We start from the raw sequence: 18,816 nt of genomic DNA, 5'->3' as shown, positions 1-18,816 counted from the left end.
TTAATTTACTGTCTTATTTATTAAGGATCGATGGGTCTCTCACTGAACGCAGAAAGCAAAGAGTGAAGTTCCGGTAGTCCATGTGGGGTGGAATCGTGCCAGGCCAATTGAATATCCACTCCCAATATAAACACATCCGTAACTCACTGCTGCACCCCCGAAGACAGTAGCACCCGTATTATTTGACCACAGGATTTTCCCAGTTTTTGCATCCATCGCATATACCGGACCATTTGGAGCTACAGACCCAGCAAATAGAACTCCATTCGCTAGCGTGACAGGTCCACTGGCAGTCTCATTACTGGGATTCGCTGTCGACCACAATATTTCTCCAGAATTCGCATCAAGAGCCACCCATGCGCCGGCCGTCGTTGTCTGGTTTGATGGTTGTAGAGTGAAGAGTGTTCTGTTGCTGTTGGCTATGTTTGTGTACACCCTTCTGTTATCTGTTGCTGCACCCCAATACCCTCCTCCTTCCAATCCACCCGGTCCAGCCAACTGCAAAATTCATGATCACCTTTAGATCAGTTTAATTAGATCTATATAACTGAAAGTTACTCGTTCAACACATTTGCTACAATGTAAAACAGCGAACTTTAAGATATTCTACTACTTCGATTAGAATCATACCTTAAACCAGACTATATTTCCATTATCGCGGTCTAGAGCCCATGCAAACCCACTTTTCTGCACGGCAACCGCAACGTCACGTTTCGTTCCATTAGCATTTATGCTAAGCAGGATGGGAGCCGCGCTAAAGTCGGCATCTAAGTTAGGCCCTGGCGGACAATCAGGGTTATTAGGGGTTAGGCATGCGAAATAGAATACGTCATAGCCCCCAAGTTGCCTGGACCAAACGATCCTCCCAGAATCCAACTCCAAGGCCAAAATTGAATTGTAATGGATATCTTCCCCAATGCACTGATCAGGTTGACTAGGTTTTGTTGTCTGATTGTTCTGCTTCGCTTGACACTCTGCCACCTCGGGTGGAGTTGTGTAAAGTTGCCCCGTTCCTACATAAACATGTTTCCTCTTTACGTCGATGGAAGGGCTGCTTCCCCATATAGCAGCACCTGAATAACCTCCTAATTTCCCACCGTTGTCGGGAAGCATGTAGGTCCGCCAAACGACTCTACCGGTTTGAATATCAAGCTTCGCCAAGCTGCCTCTGAATGTGCAACATTGATTTGCTGGTAATCCTACTTCCAGTGATGAGACCCCAACATAGAATGCCCTGAACAAAAGAACTAATGAAATTAAAGCTATTTAAAACCAATATTATTGAAGGTTATTATTTATAAATATGAATGGAAATAATTATTAATATATTTCAATGGTTGAGTACTAGCTAGCTAGGTACCCCATGTGAGCTGTGCCAGACATGGTGATCTGTGATCGAGGACGCGAATCAAGTTGGGTCAACCAAACGCGCCTCCCATTTGATCGATCCAGAGCAATCACAACAGCCGGTCCGTAAATTCCAACAATCAAAAGGTCACCGTCTATAGTCGGCGTCGATCTCGATACGGTTACATTTACTACGATTCCGGTGCCCGTCAGTCCGGTTAATTCAGTAAGGTTCTGCCTCCATATCAATGCACCATTGAAAGCATTAACAGCGTACAAATATCCATTCCATGATGGGAAATAGACCGCACCATTGGCCACTGAGGGTGTCGCAGATATGTCTTTACCGGCAAAGAATGTCCATTTCAGCCGCATTTTTGACATTTTCATCGGGTTGATCAGAACTTCTTCATATGCGTACCTCCGATTTGTAAGATCTCCCCCGTGATTGAGCCACTGAAAAAAAAAAATATATATATATATATATATTTATATCAAAACCGTTAGCTTCATTATATTTAATTGCATGAGAATACGTGAAAAAAAGAGAAAATTCTTCTAAAAACATTATATAAATGGACGTTGGAAGAAAAGCGATGCTCACAACTGCGACTGTGTTCTCCACTAGTGTAAATGAACATAATACTATTATAACAAGGCTACAGATGATGCGGTGATCATTATGGGCTCGAATATTGAAAGCCATGACTATAGAAATGTTAATGTTTAACCTGCAGATGCAAAGGTTATGGATGGAGATCAAGTTATGTGACTATGTAGCTTAATTTATTGTACTTTCAGCAAATTGTGAAGAGATGTGGGTGGATGAAGATGATCAGTTTTGCGTGGCAAAAGCCATAGCTAGCTAGCTAGCACATTATTCCGATGGTTGGTTTCATGCTTACTGTGCAACCTTCTTGACAGAGTCCAGCGTTTTACATGTAGTAGTGCATCGAGTCACAGACCGTTATTTTGGCACTTTCCAAGAAGCATTAAATGCGCTTGTGGGCGGACTTCTTTGCCTTTCTTTGTTTATTTATTTTTTTTTTTATGGGGGGTTGGTTTTCTAAACTAGTAACCTCAACGCGTGGGCACTGGGAAAGCCAGCTGACTATAGTGATCTATATATATAGATGGCATGACATATATTGAACGTACAGTAAAATATCTGAGATTCGGAACTTTTTTTTTTTTTTTTCTTACCTGAGATGACATCTATCCAATAAAATTGTTTATTTAGGGAAAACAAATTATCTATTTGGGGGAGAAAATTTAGGGTCAATTGAATTGTTCTAATGTCATGATTTCTTGACAAGAGAATGCCATTATTTTCATGATTTTTTGTACTCATGATTCCGGCGAATGGACCTTGCATGATAAGATTGTTTATCCTGTTTAAATATTTTTAGGTCCAGTCCGAAACTCAAAAAATTGAATTCGAGTCTTGAAAAAATCAGGCCGAAATTCAAATTGTAAAATCTAAATACTAAATTTTAAATTTGGAATCCAAATTTACAATCTGACATCTAGTTTTTTTTTATTATTATTATTATTTATTTTTTAATTTTTCAAGTTGAATGTTTTCTAAAAAACACATTTTGCATGGAAATCCAAGAATCTTCCAACCCCATAAAGAATATATAGCCCATTTAACTATATTTTTTTTTATAATAATATCTTACCGAAAAAATCTCTCCTAAAAAACTTTCTCCCCATCAATAAGGATTTGATCATTTGTCCTAACCTGTAAAAAGGAGGGAAGAATCCCTCTCTCACTTGTGTCGAAATTGCTCTGTCTCTTGGATCTTATGGAGGCAATCCCCATGACCTCTCAACATTTCTTGCTTTGTTGATCAAGGCATCTCTAACGGGATTAAAATGGTTCTGTATTTCCCATCTTCACTAAACCTCTCTCGTGAAGAGAATTGCAGGTTCCAATTGTTTGCTATCTTGGTTGTAAGTGGGATCGAGTGAGAGTTAGAGAGAGACGGAAGAAAAAGAAACTGATCATTGGCTAGACAAGACAGCGACAGGGGCGGTAGCCGGCAGATGGCTTGTGGAGGGCCAACATTTTCAAATACAGAGAAGAAAGAGACAGGCTATCCGGCGGGGAGGAGGAAAACATAAGGGTGGAGGGATTTAGGGCTTATGCTACAAAACGCACCGTTTTGGTGTTTTTTGTTTTAGAGGTGAGCTTTTGCGGCGATTTAATGTTGCCGCAATTAGTTATATACTTATGCAAATAGTTAAATAGCTACCACAAGTAGTTAAATATTATGCAATACATTTCACAACAAACAAATATCGCCGCAAGAGACACAAAATGTGTAAGAATTGATTTTTTCGGTCAATATTATTTGCGGAGACGTGTTCTTACCACAGAAAGAAGTTTTTAGTGATGAATTCGTACTTTCTGGAAATTAAATGACCAAAATGTAAAAAATTAACTTTTTACGTCCAAGATTAAGCCTCGCAAAAGAAGTTGGTCGCAAAAAGCTATATATCTTGTAGTGATATAGATTTACTTTTTGCGACTCAAATAACATATTCGGAAGCATTTCCCGCATTCAAGTTACTCCATGCTGCTTATTGGGTTTTACAGTGGCAAAACCCTCATTCATTCATGCTTGGAATTCTTTCCTTAGATTTCCCATGTCTCAAACTTCGTATCTCTTTGTTTGCTTGATCATCAATATATATTACTTTCTTAAAAAACTCTGTTTTTACTTGATACCCATTAAACTATTTAATTTAGACATTTAGTGATCTTCTTGTATGATCAGTATCGGCCTTTAGAATTAGTTTGTTTATATTTTAAATTTAAAACTATATATAAAAATAGACACATAAAATTATAACTTGTATATAATAGTTATTGTGTATTTAAAATATTAATATAAATAATAATAAATACATTATAATTCATTATTATATGCATCATCTATCTCTCTTTTATACCTTAATATTTACCTTTTTTTCTTTTTTTAAATATTTGGAAGGAGATTTGGGAAACTAGTAATTCCATTTTAAAGGATGGGTGTAGGTGGCGTGTATGGAATGGAATGAATATAAGAATTTTTAAGAATCCTTGATTATTGGGAATTAACCTGTCAAATGTTGATTATTCTGATTATTCAAATGCTGATGCAGATATGAGGGTTAGTTCTTTGATAGATGAGAACACAAGATGGTAGAATGTTAACAACTTAAGAGCTCTCTTCAATCCAAATGAGGAGAGCTAAATGTATGTGAAAATGTAGAAGATTTGTTTTTTGGATACATGAGAGAACTGATATGTATTCGGTAAAAAGTGCATATAGGATGCTTCAAAAATCTGAAACTTAATGTAGAGGGAAGGTTCAAGAAATTGTTATGCAACAACTTTTTGGAAATGTTCGTGGAATTTGAAATTGCTTAAGAAGATGAAGATTTTTGCATAGAAAGCTTGTTTAGAAAAGCTGCCAACTTTTCAAAATTTAAAAAACAAGCATGTTATTGATAATGAGACTTGTCTGTTTTGTGAGAAGGAAAGAGAGGATCTTGCTCATGCAATTTTTTATTGTTCAGAAGTTACACATGTTTATTCACAGCAGATAAGGTTGTATAGGAATGTGTTATCAAACAGTAGTTTCTGGGAGCTGGCCAATATGGCTTAGGATGAAGGTTCAGATGAGACTTTGGCAACTTTCATTGCTATTGCATGGGCTCTATAGTATAGAAGAAACATGTACATTTATGAAAATGTCTCTCTTGGAATACAGATGGTGGTTAACAATGCTTTATCTTTGAAGTCTAAATTCAAGCAACTCCAGGTTTTTGATGTTTCTTCTTCTCAAATTACTAAGGTGATTTTTTGGAAACTTCCTCCGATAGGCTTCCTTAAATTGAATGTTGATGGGACAATTTTTTGGCATCAACATACAACTAGTATTGGAGTGTTGTTACGAGACCAAAATGGTGATGTGTTAGTTGATTGCAGTAAGTTGGAAAGGGAAGTGGTCTCTTCTGAGTTTATAGAGGCTATTGCTATGTTAAGTGGGTTGCAAATGTGTGTTCAATGGGGGTACTCTGAAGATATTGTTTGAAACTGATTGTTTAATTCTTGTTGATGCTTTGAATAATTATGTTGAGTACTACATGATTTTGATTTTCTTCTTCAAGATATTCGGAGAATGATGAATATTTTTCAAGAGATTAAAGTTTTGCATCTCAACATGATAGGTAACTCGACAGCGCATCAACTAGCAAGACATGTAAGGATTATTAGTGATATTGAGATATGGTGAGAATGTTCTTCTTTTGTAACTCAAGCCATTTGGTTTGATAAAAACAATCTCTTGTAAAGACTTGTTTATTGATTCGATGAATGAATTGTTGATTATCAAATATATATATATATATACTAGTAAGGGCAACATGCACTGCACGTATGCCCAATTGATAAATATAAAAAAATAAATAAAAAAAGAACAAAATAGTAAATGAGAGGGTGAAAAAATAAATTTAAACAAAAATTGAACAAAACATATAAAGTGAAGAAAGAAGTATAGACTTTACATACAATTTAGTGTCTTAATTATTTACGTACATAATTACAACAGTGAGAAGTTTAAGAAGAAGAGATTTTGAGTGTTTATGACGTAGTTTGATTTATAGAATGGACAGAGAGTACGTTGAGTTTATTCTAGCGCAGTTGTTCATGTTGATTCATTTCTGTGCACAAGTACATAATCCATTCATTTTCTGAAACTGTAGTTGCAATATTTGTTAAATATGGTAGGTGCTCCTATAATAATGAAAAAATATAAAGACATAATGCATTAAATATTCTACCTCGCCTGTTTGTTCAAAAAGATCAACAGTTGTACAACTCAATATTTTTTTTGCTATCAATCCAAAGATAATAACCACTATACATCCAGTATCTTCCTCTACTTCTAGATAGACTCGTCAGCTAAAATTAATGAAAATATTAGTGATTGCGTAATTTTAACAATTACTATGTTATATTTATCATGTAAGGAATGGTCATTTAAAATGATGAGATAAAATGATTTAACGTGGCTATGAGATGCTCATGTTTTTGCAATTATAGCACAAAATTTTTTCGTTGCAATCATATCTAGTTGTTTTATTACAATTTGTAATAAACATGTAGTGGAACTTCAAGGTGAAGGAGATGTTGCCGATTTGGGTTGTGGGAGGCCTTCGATGTCCCTTGAGATTGACTGCATGCATCGGTAGCTCATTGTGTATCGTAAATTTCATATGCGGGTCGTCCTGTGAGTTATCTCTTTTATATCAAAGCTCCACTCCCTCCTGAATCCTATGTACTTTATTTATTTATTTATTTACAAAAGTAAATTTATCAATTATCACTATCCTACTCGCAGCTCAAAAAGAATTATCACTATCCTACTCGCAGCTCAAAAAGAATTATCGCTATCACTCGAAAATCAAAGAATTCAATAAAGAAATGAATTATTACTGATTTTTTTGTCCCTGCCTCTCTCTTTAATATCTGCGTGCTGAAAAACTAGAAATAACATTTTATTATTTCTATAGACTTTACTCTGATATTTTAATATGTCAAATTTATTTTAGGGTATTTATTGTATTATTTTTTTTGATTTTTTTGTTTTTGCTATAAATAATTGCTTAAAGTAGGTGAGGTTATGCCGTAGAACTGATAGCTCTTGAGAAGTAGGACAGCCACGTAGAAATGTTTTGAAAAATAAATTTATAAATTTATATAATAAGTTAAATTTATTATTTAAAAATAAAAAAATAAAAATTTATAAATCATTTGGAAATACTTTCCCTCAGCTCCTTAAGATGTTATTTAAGTTAACTGTTTCGTCATTTGGTAGGGTTCTGTACTTCTATTGTATGAAATTATGAATCATTGAATACAACTAAAAGATATCTATATTCCATTTTTCTTTTTTACTTTTCTTTTCTTTTACACTTTTAAGGAAAAAAAAACAAAATCATAATGGTTTCTAATATGCATGAAATGAATTAAGTGCAGGAAATAATTAATGTGGGCATGCATCGATTAGGTTGAATTAAAATCAAAGTGAAGAATATAAGATTTGGAGTAGATATTTCTTCTTTTTAAAAAATAAAAAAATAAAAAATAAAGATGATTCCAATAGCTCTAGGCCTTGGACTCACCATTCCATAAAATGGGGGAACCAAAAAAATGAATCCAATAAAGTAAGAGTAGTTGTACATCCCCGAGGGATGTAGTCGAGAACCCACCGAGAAAGGTAGAAAAAAGTTTTTTAATTTTTTTATTCATTTTTTTGTATTTTAAAATATTTTTTTGAAAATAAAAAAAATCACAACATTATTAAAAAATACTTATTTAATCACTAAGTAAAAAAAAAAAAATAGAATTGTAACACAAATTCAAGACCAACATTCGGTGAGTTTAGCATTTTTCATAAAGTAATAGATAGGGTGTAGTTTGGCACTCATCTGTAATATAATTTTTAAAAATATAAAGAGATTCTTTCAAATGTAACTTTTTTTTTTTATATATTTGATTCCTTATTTTGTATTTTGTCACATGAATTATGGAGAGGAAATTATTTATCATTATAAACCTTTTAAATTAATTTCTCTCTTTTGTTATTGATTTTTTATTTAAAAATATAATATTTAAATGATATGAAGAAAAAATAGATAAACTGATATATAGTATATTGTAAAAATTAATAAATAAAATAAATTTTGATAATATATCTATAGAAAAAAAATCTCCATTAAAACTACAGATTTGATTATTTTATTTGATCTATTGTTGACATTAGAAGAAGAGAAACCCGTGAGAGAGAGTGGGAGAGCGTGAGGTGGAGGAACACCCTTGAGAGAGCTTGGGGGAGCTGGGTGGCTCAGCTGGGCATGGGGGTGGCTAGGGGAGGTCTTCGGTGGGAGGAGGAGCTTCTGGTGGTGATGCGGTGGCCGTGGGAAAGGCTGACGGCGGCAATAGGGGGAGAAACCCATGGGTTTCGTGCATAGCCTAGGGAGGAGCTACGGGCTCCGGGTCAAGGGGAGGAGGAAGGGGGAGGTTAGGGGAGACCCTTGGTGGTGCTCGGTGGAGCTGGAGGCTGATGACGACGGTGCCTCGGCTGTGTGAAGTGAGGAACCCGAGAGGAGAGAGGGGCTCGTGTGGGAAAAGAGGGACTGCCATGAGGGGCTGGGTTCGGTGGGATGGTGCTCGCCGGTATGAGAGAGGGAAGCTATTTCAGGTGGGGGAGAGAGAGACTCGTGGTGGCTGGGTCCGTGAGAGGTGGTCGCCGATGGAAAGGAAAGCTCGTGCAGTGGTGGCTGGCGACGAGTGACGGTGGGCTGCTGTGGCTGGGAGGAGTCGAGAGAAACGCAAGGGGAGAGTGGCTGTCGTCTATGAGAGAGGGAATACACTAGGCAAAAAGAAAATTTGAGATAGAACCAAGGGCATAATAGAAAGAAAAAATATTAGATAAAAATACTGTTCATTTCTCATTCGCATTTTATATATATATGTAGATATATATATCTTCGTCTTAAAACTCTACAGCTAGTAATCATAAAAAGTCTTAGTGCCTCTTCTATTACTCCAATTTCCATACTTCTTAATTCTTACCTACATACAAATTCGTACGTCTGACTACATGGTGCAATTTTAATTTTAAGCCATTAATATTAGAGGGGTGCTATTATACCACTCAAATAGCATTGCTCAGTGTTACTTTTGATTACAAAAGTAGTTTTTATTTTTATTTTTCTATTCATATGTTTTTAATGTATTTAAATATCTTTAAAAAATAAAAAAAATACATCTATTATTTAAAATTATTTCTTCATCATTAAATAAAAAAAAAATTACTAAGCGATATGTTTGGGACGGCAGAATAATCATTTTCTTAATATTAATTATGTTGTATTAATTTCTGACCTTTAAAACTTCGGGATTATCGCTGGGTAGTTAATGCATGCTACCGTATTCGAGGCTCATATAAGTGCCAGATCGAGTACTACATCGATCAAGTCAATGCTATTGATCGTCAAATTAAAATTGAATTAATTTGAATGTTCGAGCAAGTGGGGCTGGTGTCGTAATGGTTTTTTTTTTTTTTTTTTTTAATTTTTTTCTTTCATCTTTTAATTATGATATGATTGAACTTAATTAATTTGGTTGCTCCTGAAAAAAATAAAAAAAAAACATGGTGTGACGTTGGGAATTACGTGAACTTTAGGGTCAGCTTTAGAGCAAGAATAATTGAACGTGCGTCGAAGTAACGACGAGGTCCACAATCTGCTGCTTCTTAGTTCAATCAAGAAGTACTTGTCGTTACATATAATTGAAATTTGGTCCCGATATCTCTCAAAACTCAGAAGGACAATCGCTCAATCAGAAATTAGACTTATTATTTTTCGTTTTCTTATTATTCCATTATTTTATTTACTTTATTCATTTTTATATCACATGATAGTCACATACTATTTTTTATTTCTTTATGTATTTCTATAAATAGGAATACTGTACACAGATATAAATATATTTTACATTTTATTTTTTCACTTCAATTCCAGAAGTTTCTTTCCCTTTTCTCTCGACCTTTGGTCTGCTAGGGTTTTCACCCTTTCCCGTGCTCTACTAGTGTTTACTTTACATGATATCATGTTCTTTTATCTTGCTTCTATGGTGCTGTCTTGTAAATCCGTCTCTGAGGATGCCACTTCTCATTTCTTTATTTATTTTAGTGACAGTCCTGGTGTTCTCTTAGTTACGCAACCATTGAGAACTACCATGCTTGGTCTCACTTGATGACCATGACTCTCTTGGTGAAGAACAATCTTGGATTTGTTGATGGATCCATTACTAAATCTTCAGATTCAACAAATTCTTTTTTCTCTCCATGGCTCTGATGTAACAATATGGTGATATCTGAGATCTTAAATTCTGTTTCTCCTGAAATTTCTTCTAGTATCTTGTATATTACAATTGCTTGTGAGATCTGGTAAGATCTTAATGAACGATTTTTTCAAAAAAAGGGACCTCGCATTTTTCAGTTACAAAAATCGATTTCCTCCCTTTCTCAAGGTTCTCTTTCGGTGATTAACTATTTTACTCGTTTTAAAGGACTTTGGGATGAACTTACTAATTACAAGTATTTTCCTGTTTGTTCTTATGAAGCTGTACAAACATTGAACCATTATGTTCAACAGGAACGTGTTTTATAATTTTTTATGGGATGGAATGAATCTTTTGCACCTGCTCGTGCACAGATTCTACTTATAGAGCCCCTGCCTCCTCTTAATAAAGTGTTTTCTCTTGTTTTATAAGAGGAACAACAACGAGAAATATCTTCTGTTTCTCTTCCCTTTGTTGACTCACATGTTTTTATTTTTCAAAATGATTCAACTAGATCTTTTAAATAATTTTCTAAGAAAGATAGATCAGTTTGTAAGCATTGTGAAATTACTGGTCATGTGGTTAAAAAATGTTACAAGTTGTATGGCTTTCCCCCAGGCTACAAACCGAAACAGAGCCAATAGTCTATGGCTAATAATGTTATCCTTGATGATAGCAATTCCTCGGCCGTTTCTCACTTTTCATTGACTGAGGATCAGTATTAGCAGCTTCTAAATTTTCTTCATCCTTCTAAATCTACTAATGAAGTTCCTTCTATTGTTAATGCAGTTGTGTCACATAATTTTTCTAGTATTATTTTTCCTCGAAATAATACCAATTCTATTTTTTCTGTTCTATGTGTTCCAACTTTTAAATTCAAATTAATATCCATTAGCAAGTTAACACAATCACTAACTTGCTGCTTTTTGTTTTCCTCTAACACCTGTCTAATACAGAACCTGATTCGTTGGAGGCTGATTGGAGTAGGTAGATTGCAAGGAGGCCTCTATATACTGCAACAGTTAGGCCTTTCTGTTTGTAAACCTAATTTTTTTCGAGTACATATGCTTCTTGTTTAGCTGAAACAATATCTTCACATGTTTGCTCCATTTCTTCCAAATGCTTTAATTATGAGCTTTGGCATAATAGTCTTGGTCATCCTTCTAACTCTAGGATGCTGTTTGTGAATAATTTTGCTCCTAAATTGACTGTTCCTTGCACTCCTTGCATGATTTATCCTTTAGCTAAACAAATGAAGTTACCTTTTCCTAATAATGTTCATATGTCTGCTGCCCCATTAGGTCTTGTTCATTGCGATGTTTGGGGACCACATGCTGTACCTACTTTTGAAGGTTATAAATATTTTCTGACTATTGTTGATGATTCAACTTGTGCTACATGGCTTTCTCTTCTTGAACATAAATCTGAAGTTTCACATACTTTTAGAGTTTTTCATAAAATGGTTAAGACACAATTTCATTTAAAAATAAAGTAACTTTTGCACTGATCATGGCACTGAATTTTTCTTTGCTTCTTTTTTGCATTCTAAAGGCATCATATATCATCATAGTTGTGTTGAAACTCCTTAACAAAACTCTATCATAGAAAGAAAGCATTAACCCATTCTTAATGTAGCTAGAACAATAATGATTCAGTCTCATCTGCCTATTAATTTTTGGGGTGATGCTATTTTAATAGCAACTTACCTCATTAATAGGCTTCCTACTCCTTTAACTCATAAATCTCATTTTGAGCTCTTATTCAAATCTTCTCCTTATACTCATTTAAGAACTTTTGGTTGTTTTTGTTTTGCTTCAACTTTACAATGATCTAGAACCAAATTTGATCCTAGATCTCGAACTTACATTTTTCTTGGTGATTCTTTTGGCATAAAAAGTTACAAACTTCTTAATTTAAAAACAAATCAATATTTTATTTCAAGAAATATTGTTTTTCATGAACATATTTTTCCTTTTACTTCTCAAAACAATACTGATTTTCTTCTATTTTTCATAAACCATTTGAATGTTCAACTTTAGATTCTTTAAGTGTGCCTTCAACAACATCCTTTGTTGATTCATCTCTTAGTTTTTCTTCACCTTCTCACCCATATGATTCTTCACCATCTTTTGGTTCTTCAACTTCTCATTCCAATGATTCTGCACCTTCTATTGATAATTCTTCCCCACTGCCTTCTGTCACTGTTCCATTACCTTCTAATATTCCTAGAAGATCTTCTAGAATTAGAAAAGTACCTGGTTACTTGTAGAACTTTCATTGCAATTCTTCTTCTACACACTCTACATCAGATCCGTCAACGATTTCTGATTCATCAAATTCTTCTTCATTTTTGCCTTCATCTCCCAAATATAATATTTTCAATTTTTTATGCTATGCTAATCTTTCTCCTTCACACAAGTCCTTTGTCATGTCTATTTCTGCCGATACTAAACCTAAGTTCTATCATCAAGCTATCAAGCACTCTCATTGGAGAGATGCCATGTCAGCTGAGATTATAACTTTAAAAATTAATAATACATGGACTGTTACTTCTTTACCTCCTGGTGAGAAGCCTATTGGTTGCAAATGGGTGTATAAGATGGGTTATACTCAAATTGAAGGGTTGGATTATTCTGAAACTTTTTCACTTGTTGCTATAATGGCTATTGTTAGAACTCTTTTGGCCATTGATGCGGTGAAAGGTTGGCATCTTACACATTTTTATTTGAATAATGCTTTTCTGCAAGAAGATTTATCTGAAGAAGTATACATGGTCTTACCTCTGGTTTCCATATAAAATGGGGGTCTCAAGTTTGCAAATTGAATAAATCACTCTATGGCTTGAAACAAGCCTCACGACAATGGTTCTCTAAGTTTTCAACTTCTATACTCAATATGAGTTTTCAGCAATTCAAATCTAGTTATTCCCTTTTTACTAAGACTGAGGGTTTCTCTTTCATTGCCCTTCTTGTCTATGTAGATGATATTCTCATTGCTAGTAATGATATGAAATCTGTTGAGCTTTTAAAATTCTTGCTTGATGAGAAGTTTAAGCTTATATGCTCCTCGGTAAGCTTAAATATTTCCTTGGTTTGGAAGTGGCTCGGTCTCCTACTGGTATTTCTTTGTGTCAAAGAAAATATTCTTTGGAGATTCTTCAAGATGCCGGTTTACTTGCTTCTAAACTAGTTGCTTTTCCCATGGAACAAAACATTAAGTTGAGTAAGGATGTGTGAGATTTGCTGCCTGAACTTACATTTTATAGAAGATTTGTAGGTCGCATTCTTTACCTCACATTAACCCGGCCAGACTTATGTTACTCTGTCAATAGGCTTAGCCAATACATGGCTCAGCCTAGGCAGCTTCATTTACAAGCAGCCTACAGAATTTTAAAATACGTCAAAGGCAGTCCTAGCCATGGTCTTTTCTTTCCTACTGCAAATATATTGTCCCCCAAAGCCTTTGCTAGTTCTGATTGGGCTTCTTGTCCTAGCAGTAGAAGATCTACAAGTGGTTATTGTATTTTTCTTAGGGATTCTTTGGTTTCATGGAAGATAAAGAAATAGACCACTGTTTCTAGGTCTTCTGTGGAGGCTGAGTATAGATCCATGGCTTCTACCACTTGTGAAATCATTTGATTTTTCACACTCTTTTCTGACTTTGGTATTTCTCATCCTCATAGTGCTCAACTTTTTTGTGATAGTCAGACTGCTCTACACATTGCTGCCAATCGAATCTTCCATGAATAAACAAAACACATTGAGCTGGATTGTCATTTCATTCATGAGAAAATTCAAGCTAGTATTGTCAAGACTTTCCAACTACCTTCCAGTCATCAAGTTGCTGATGTTTTAACTAAACCTCTTGGTATTCAACAATTTCATCAATTAGTTTTCAAGATGTGAGTTCATTCTATATACACTCCATCTTGAAGGGGGTATTAAGAATTAGACTTATTATTTTTCATCTTCTTATTATTCTATTCGTTTATTTACTTTATTCATTTTGTATCACATGATAGTCGCATGTTATTTTTTATTTCTTCATGTATTCCTATAAATAGGGCTACTGTACACGGATTTAAATATACTTTATATTTTATTTTCTCACTTCAATTCCAGAAGCTTCCTTTCCTGTTCTCTCTACCTTTGGTCTGCTAGGGTTTTCACCCTTTCCCGTACTAGTGAAGGGTCTATAGCTTGCCTCCAGTTGTCTAGTAACAAGACATGATCTCCTGTTATATTGCCACTTCACTCACTTTTCAAACACACGTACGGTTAAGATTAGATTCCATGAGCTCCTATAGATTTTAGCAAAAATGGACGTGTTCTTCTAAATGAAAATAATGGGAGACTTGGACAATATGTTTGCACCATGATTCCGTGATCAAAACAAGAATGAAAAAAAAAACAAAAAACAAAATGAAGAACAACGTTGATAGGGTGCACGAGTGAACTATAATCTTTCTCAGAAAGCACAAGTACTGTAAAGGATATGTCTCAAAAGCTTGGGAACCAGAAAAATAAATAAGTATATAAAGTGCTCAAGGATTAGGTTCCAAGGCAATATGGAGTCTGAAGTGCTTGGTTGATCATAGGGTACAGGTTCACGGAGTTGTCGCTTTGCTGAAAATTGTAACACAACAGATAAAATAGTAAAAGTAATAGTAGAAATAATAAGTAACAATGAGGATAGTAGCTCTCTTCAAGAGGAGGGCCTCTAGAAAATAGGGGGAAAAGAAGATATTTTAGGGTTTCAATACTATTTAGATAATAATTCCAAAATGTTATAGGCGTACAAATAATATGAGATGAAATGAGTTGAGATAAAAGTTAAAAGTTGAATAAAACATTGTTAGAATATATTTTTTTACTATTATTTTTAGTTTTGAAATTTGAAAAAGTTGAATCATTTTTATTTTTTTATTTTGTATGGAAATTTGAGAAAATTATAATGATTAGATGAGATGAGATGAGATGAGATGAGATGAGATGTGAATGGTTATGAAAACAAATGAGTGGACCTAACTATGTCATGAGCCTAACTGACAGACTCTTACAGGAAATGAAAAGAACAAGGCCAACGACCTCAAGTTCACAAAACCCTAAATGCAATAAAAAACAAGGCCAGAGGCCTGCTTATTAGCACTAAATACTAACATCTAACACGAACTCTTACTGACACAGGCAGATTAGACCCACAATCCGTCACGTGTTCAGAACCACTATAGAACTAAGGAGTTCAACACTTCACTTCAGAACACAATTCCCTCCCCCATGTGTGCTAGGGTTCCATTCTTCTTCCACTTCTCCAATCTTCACAAAATAAGGAGAGATTTCTATTGAGAAGGTCTGAAAACGGATGTAAAAATCTTTATCAGAAATTGTAACGTACGCAGAGGGTTAAGGTAGACAACACCCTACCTAGTGAACTACTTCAGCCACTGCCCGTACCGACCCGACCATGGACCCACATCACCATAGATTTTGTGGAAGGGCTTTCAAACTCCCAAGGGTTCAACAGCCTTTGGGTATTGGTTGATATGCTGACCAAATATAGCCACTTTATCCCTCTTAAACATCCTTATACAACTAGGGACAATATTGAATTATTTCTCAAGTATATTTTTAAATTTCATGGACCACCACAATCTCTAGTTTCTAATCGTGACAATACGATTACAAGCCAATTTTGGCAAGAATTTTTCACTTTGTAGGAGTCCAGTTGTCTCTAAGCATGACATACCACCCCTAGGCCGATGGGCAGTCTGAAGCCATGAACAAAATAGTGGGGAACTACCTCAGAAACTTCAGTGGGGACAAACCTAAAGATTGGGCTAGTGGATACCCTTGGCTAAGTGGTGGTACAACTCTAGTACTCAGCACTCATCAACCAAGGTGACCTCGTATGAGGCACTCTACGGGTAACCACCACCTAGGCTATTGGATTATGAGTAGGGAATAGCATGCAGGGAGGCTGTGGAGAACACCCTTTAGACTTGAGACCAGATCACAAGGCTACTCCAACAGAATTTACATAAATCACAAGAAAGAATGAAGAAATACTCAGATTTGAAATGGAAAGAACAAGAATTTGATGTGGGAGATTATGTATACATACGGCTCCAACCATATAGACAAACTATCATAGCGCAACAGTGCAACCTCAAACTTTCTCCTCAGTATTTTGGGCCATTTCGAGTGATATAAAGGGTGGGTCAGGTGGCTTACAAGCTAGATCTACCGAGCTCCTCACGGAGTCAACCCACTTTTCACGTATTCCAACTCAAGCGCAAGATTGGCTCCAAGATTACTACTCTTCCAACACTGCCACTCGTAGATGACCAAGGGGTTGTTCACCTAGAGCTTGGAGAAATCCTAAACTGCCTTATGACTAAGGCTGACAACTGAGCTAGGGTAGAGCTCTTGGTCCATTGGCAAGGCCAAGGGCCCCACAGCGCCACCTGGGAAATCTACTCCAGGTTGAAGGAGGAGTTCCCACACCTTGCGGGCAAGGTGTTTTGATTGGGGGGGGGGGGATTGTGTAACAAGCGGTGGCCAAGACTAGGGTTCGGAAGCATGAAGAGCAGCGACAGGACGATGGGAGAAGTGGAAGAAATATTAACTTAGCCTAAAAAAAAGTTTCCTCTCTTCCCTTGTTAGATTATCCATTTTTTAACATTGCTAACTCATAGTTGTCGTTGCTTCTTCTCTTTTGTTAGTGACACATTCTTTAGAAAAAATGTCTCTGTTTTGTCCAAAATATTACAAAGTACTGTTGTAGTGAAACACAAGAATTGTTGGGAATCATGAATGGAGTGGGTTTGAGAGAAACATTCATTTGTACATATAAGCAGAAACAAGCTTAGCTGCTTCTTTTTTTTCTCCATTTTCTTTTATTTGTACAAATTTATAAGCTTTTGAAGTTTGCTTATTCTTCTGGTAGGCAAAAAATTAAGATTTACAAAAACTTATAACAATATTTGGTTTCCATCTTTTACTGTCCATTTAAAGATGAAGTGACATGTCAATTTAAACAAGAGATGTCCTGTTAGTTAATAACTGGAAGATTTTGAACCAATAGTGAAATTGTTTGAGTTAAGATATTTTATTGGATTTTAGAGAAATGAGAGAGAAAAAGTTGAATAAAAATATTATAAAATTTAAATATTGTTAGAATATAATATTTTTTTAATTTTATTTTTGTTTTAAAATTTGAAAAAGTTGTTTTATTTGTTGTGTTTTGTTTGGAAGATTGAAAAAATTGTAATAATTAAGTAATGATTAGATGAAAAGTTAAAAATTTGAAATTAAAAACATTTGTATTTAAGCGATATTTGGGAATGAAATTATGGTCTACATGCATTTTATTAAGCTAACATCTTAACATGAGAAGAAGTACGAAAGTCTATAACGCAGCTTGTAATTTCAGTGATCTCCTCTTGATCAATACTATTAGCGAAATTGGTTGTTTTGTGAATTTGGTCAATTCATGAGTTTTTAAGGCATGTACTAGAACTAAGAAAAATGAGATGTTGGGATGAATTTCAAATTTCATTCCAAAAAATGATGGAAGGTGTTTTCTGTTTGAACACATTCGAACGGAATATTTTGGAACGAAAAATTGTCCCTAATACAATAACTATTTGAACATCCAGGAAAAAAATTTGAACAGACTAAAATAAAATTTGAACGGAAATTATATATGATCAAATGATAATTTGGCGCGTTTAGAGAAAAACTTTAGCTGGATATTGACTTAACGTTCGAACAACATACAAAAAGGTTCAAACTTTAAGGTTAAACAATGTTTGAACATATATTATTTATGATCGAATAGTATATTGGTGGGTTAAATCAATAAAATTTGGCAGAACATTGACTTACCGCTTGAATATATTCCTATACCATTTGAATGGTAAGTTAATCAATGTTCGAACATAAAATAAAGTGTTCGAACAGTGGTGAGAGAGGAATGCTACTTTACATATTTTAAAATTATTATTTTTATTTTTTTATTTTAATTTAATCTTATTCTTATTAAACTAATTGAGTTGTTCTACTTATTATCCATACACTACATAATATAAATCAATAATTAATCCAAAAAAGACATAAACATTTAATTCATAATTATATCAAACTTACAAAACACCAGATATTGTCCATACCAAAAAGAAAAAAAATGAATAAAAGATAGAAACTACTATGATCCCAACTCTCTGCACACATTTTCGACTACAGCTAAGCGTGTCTCTACCTATGTTAGTCGAATACTGAGGGTGACCTAAGTCGCAGTAATGACATGAATCTCTATATGTAACTTAGAGATGCTAGCATTAATATCTATATGTAACTTAGAGATACTATCATTAAGCTCTGTACGCAACTCAGACATGGTGGTACGGACTCTGTATGCACTGCATCAATCACTGCTGATGTGTGTATGCCGATCTCTACACACAGTATGTCAGCCATCTCCGCATAAGTAGATGTGCGCGATACCTCGGCCTGTGTGGATGCCTCACTAGCCGATATTTCAGGATCTCCCGAATGTGCATCTCTTTG

General features: G+C 34.9%; 1 protein-coding gene across 1 annotated transcript; it reads right to left on the bottom strand.

Annotated features, from left to right (window-relative positions):
* Positions 1–2,085, bottom strand: LOC108985021 (polyvinylalcohol dehydrogenase-like). Its single transcript, XM_018957145.2, has 4 exons — positions 1,952–2,085; positions 1,361–1,803; positions 631–1,234; positions 1–498 (listed from the first exon to the last, which is right to left on the bottom strand). Exons 1-4 carry the CDS (start codon positions 2,051–2,053, stop codon positions 40–42), a joined length of 1,608 nt encoding a protein of 535 aa, XP_018812690.1. The 5' UTR covers positions 2,054–2,085; the 3' UTR covers positions 1–39.
* Positions 2,086–18,816: the final 16,731 nt, after the last annotated feature.

This window comes from Juglans regia, chromosome 13, assembly GCF_001411555.2.
Source record: "Juglans regia cultivar Chandler chromosome 13, Walnut 2.0, whole genome shotgun sequence".
NCBI lineage: Eukaryota > Viridiplantae > Streptophyta > Magnoliopsida > Fagales > Juglandaceae > Juglans > Juglans regia.
This window is presented reverse-complemented; position numbering and strand designations above follow the sequence as displayed.

Excerpts from the sequence above, each read along its gene's own strand:
- LOC108985021 (XM_018957145.2), bottom strand. The coding sequence starts at position 2,053 with ATGGCTTTCAATATTCGAGCCCATAATGATCACCGCATCATCTGTAGC. Across the intron at positions 1,804-1,951 it reads TGGAGAACACAGTCGCAGTT|TGGCTCAATCACGGGGGAGA; the intron begins GTGAGCATCGCT and ends TTTTTTTTTCAG. Across the intron at positions 499-630 it reads GAAATATAGTCTGGTTTAAG|TTGGCTGGACCGGGTGGATT; the intron begins GTATGATTCTAA and ends TGAATTTTGCAG.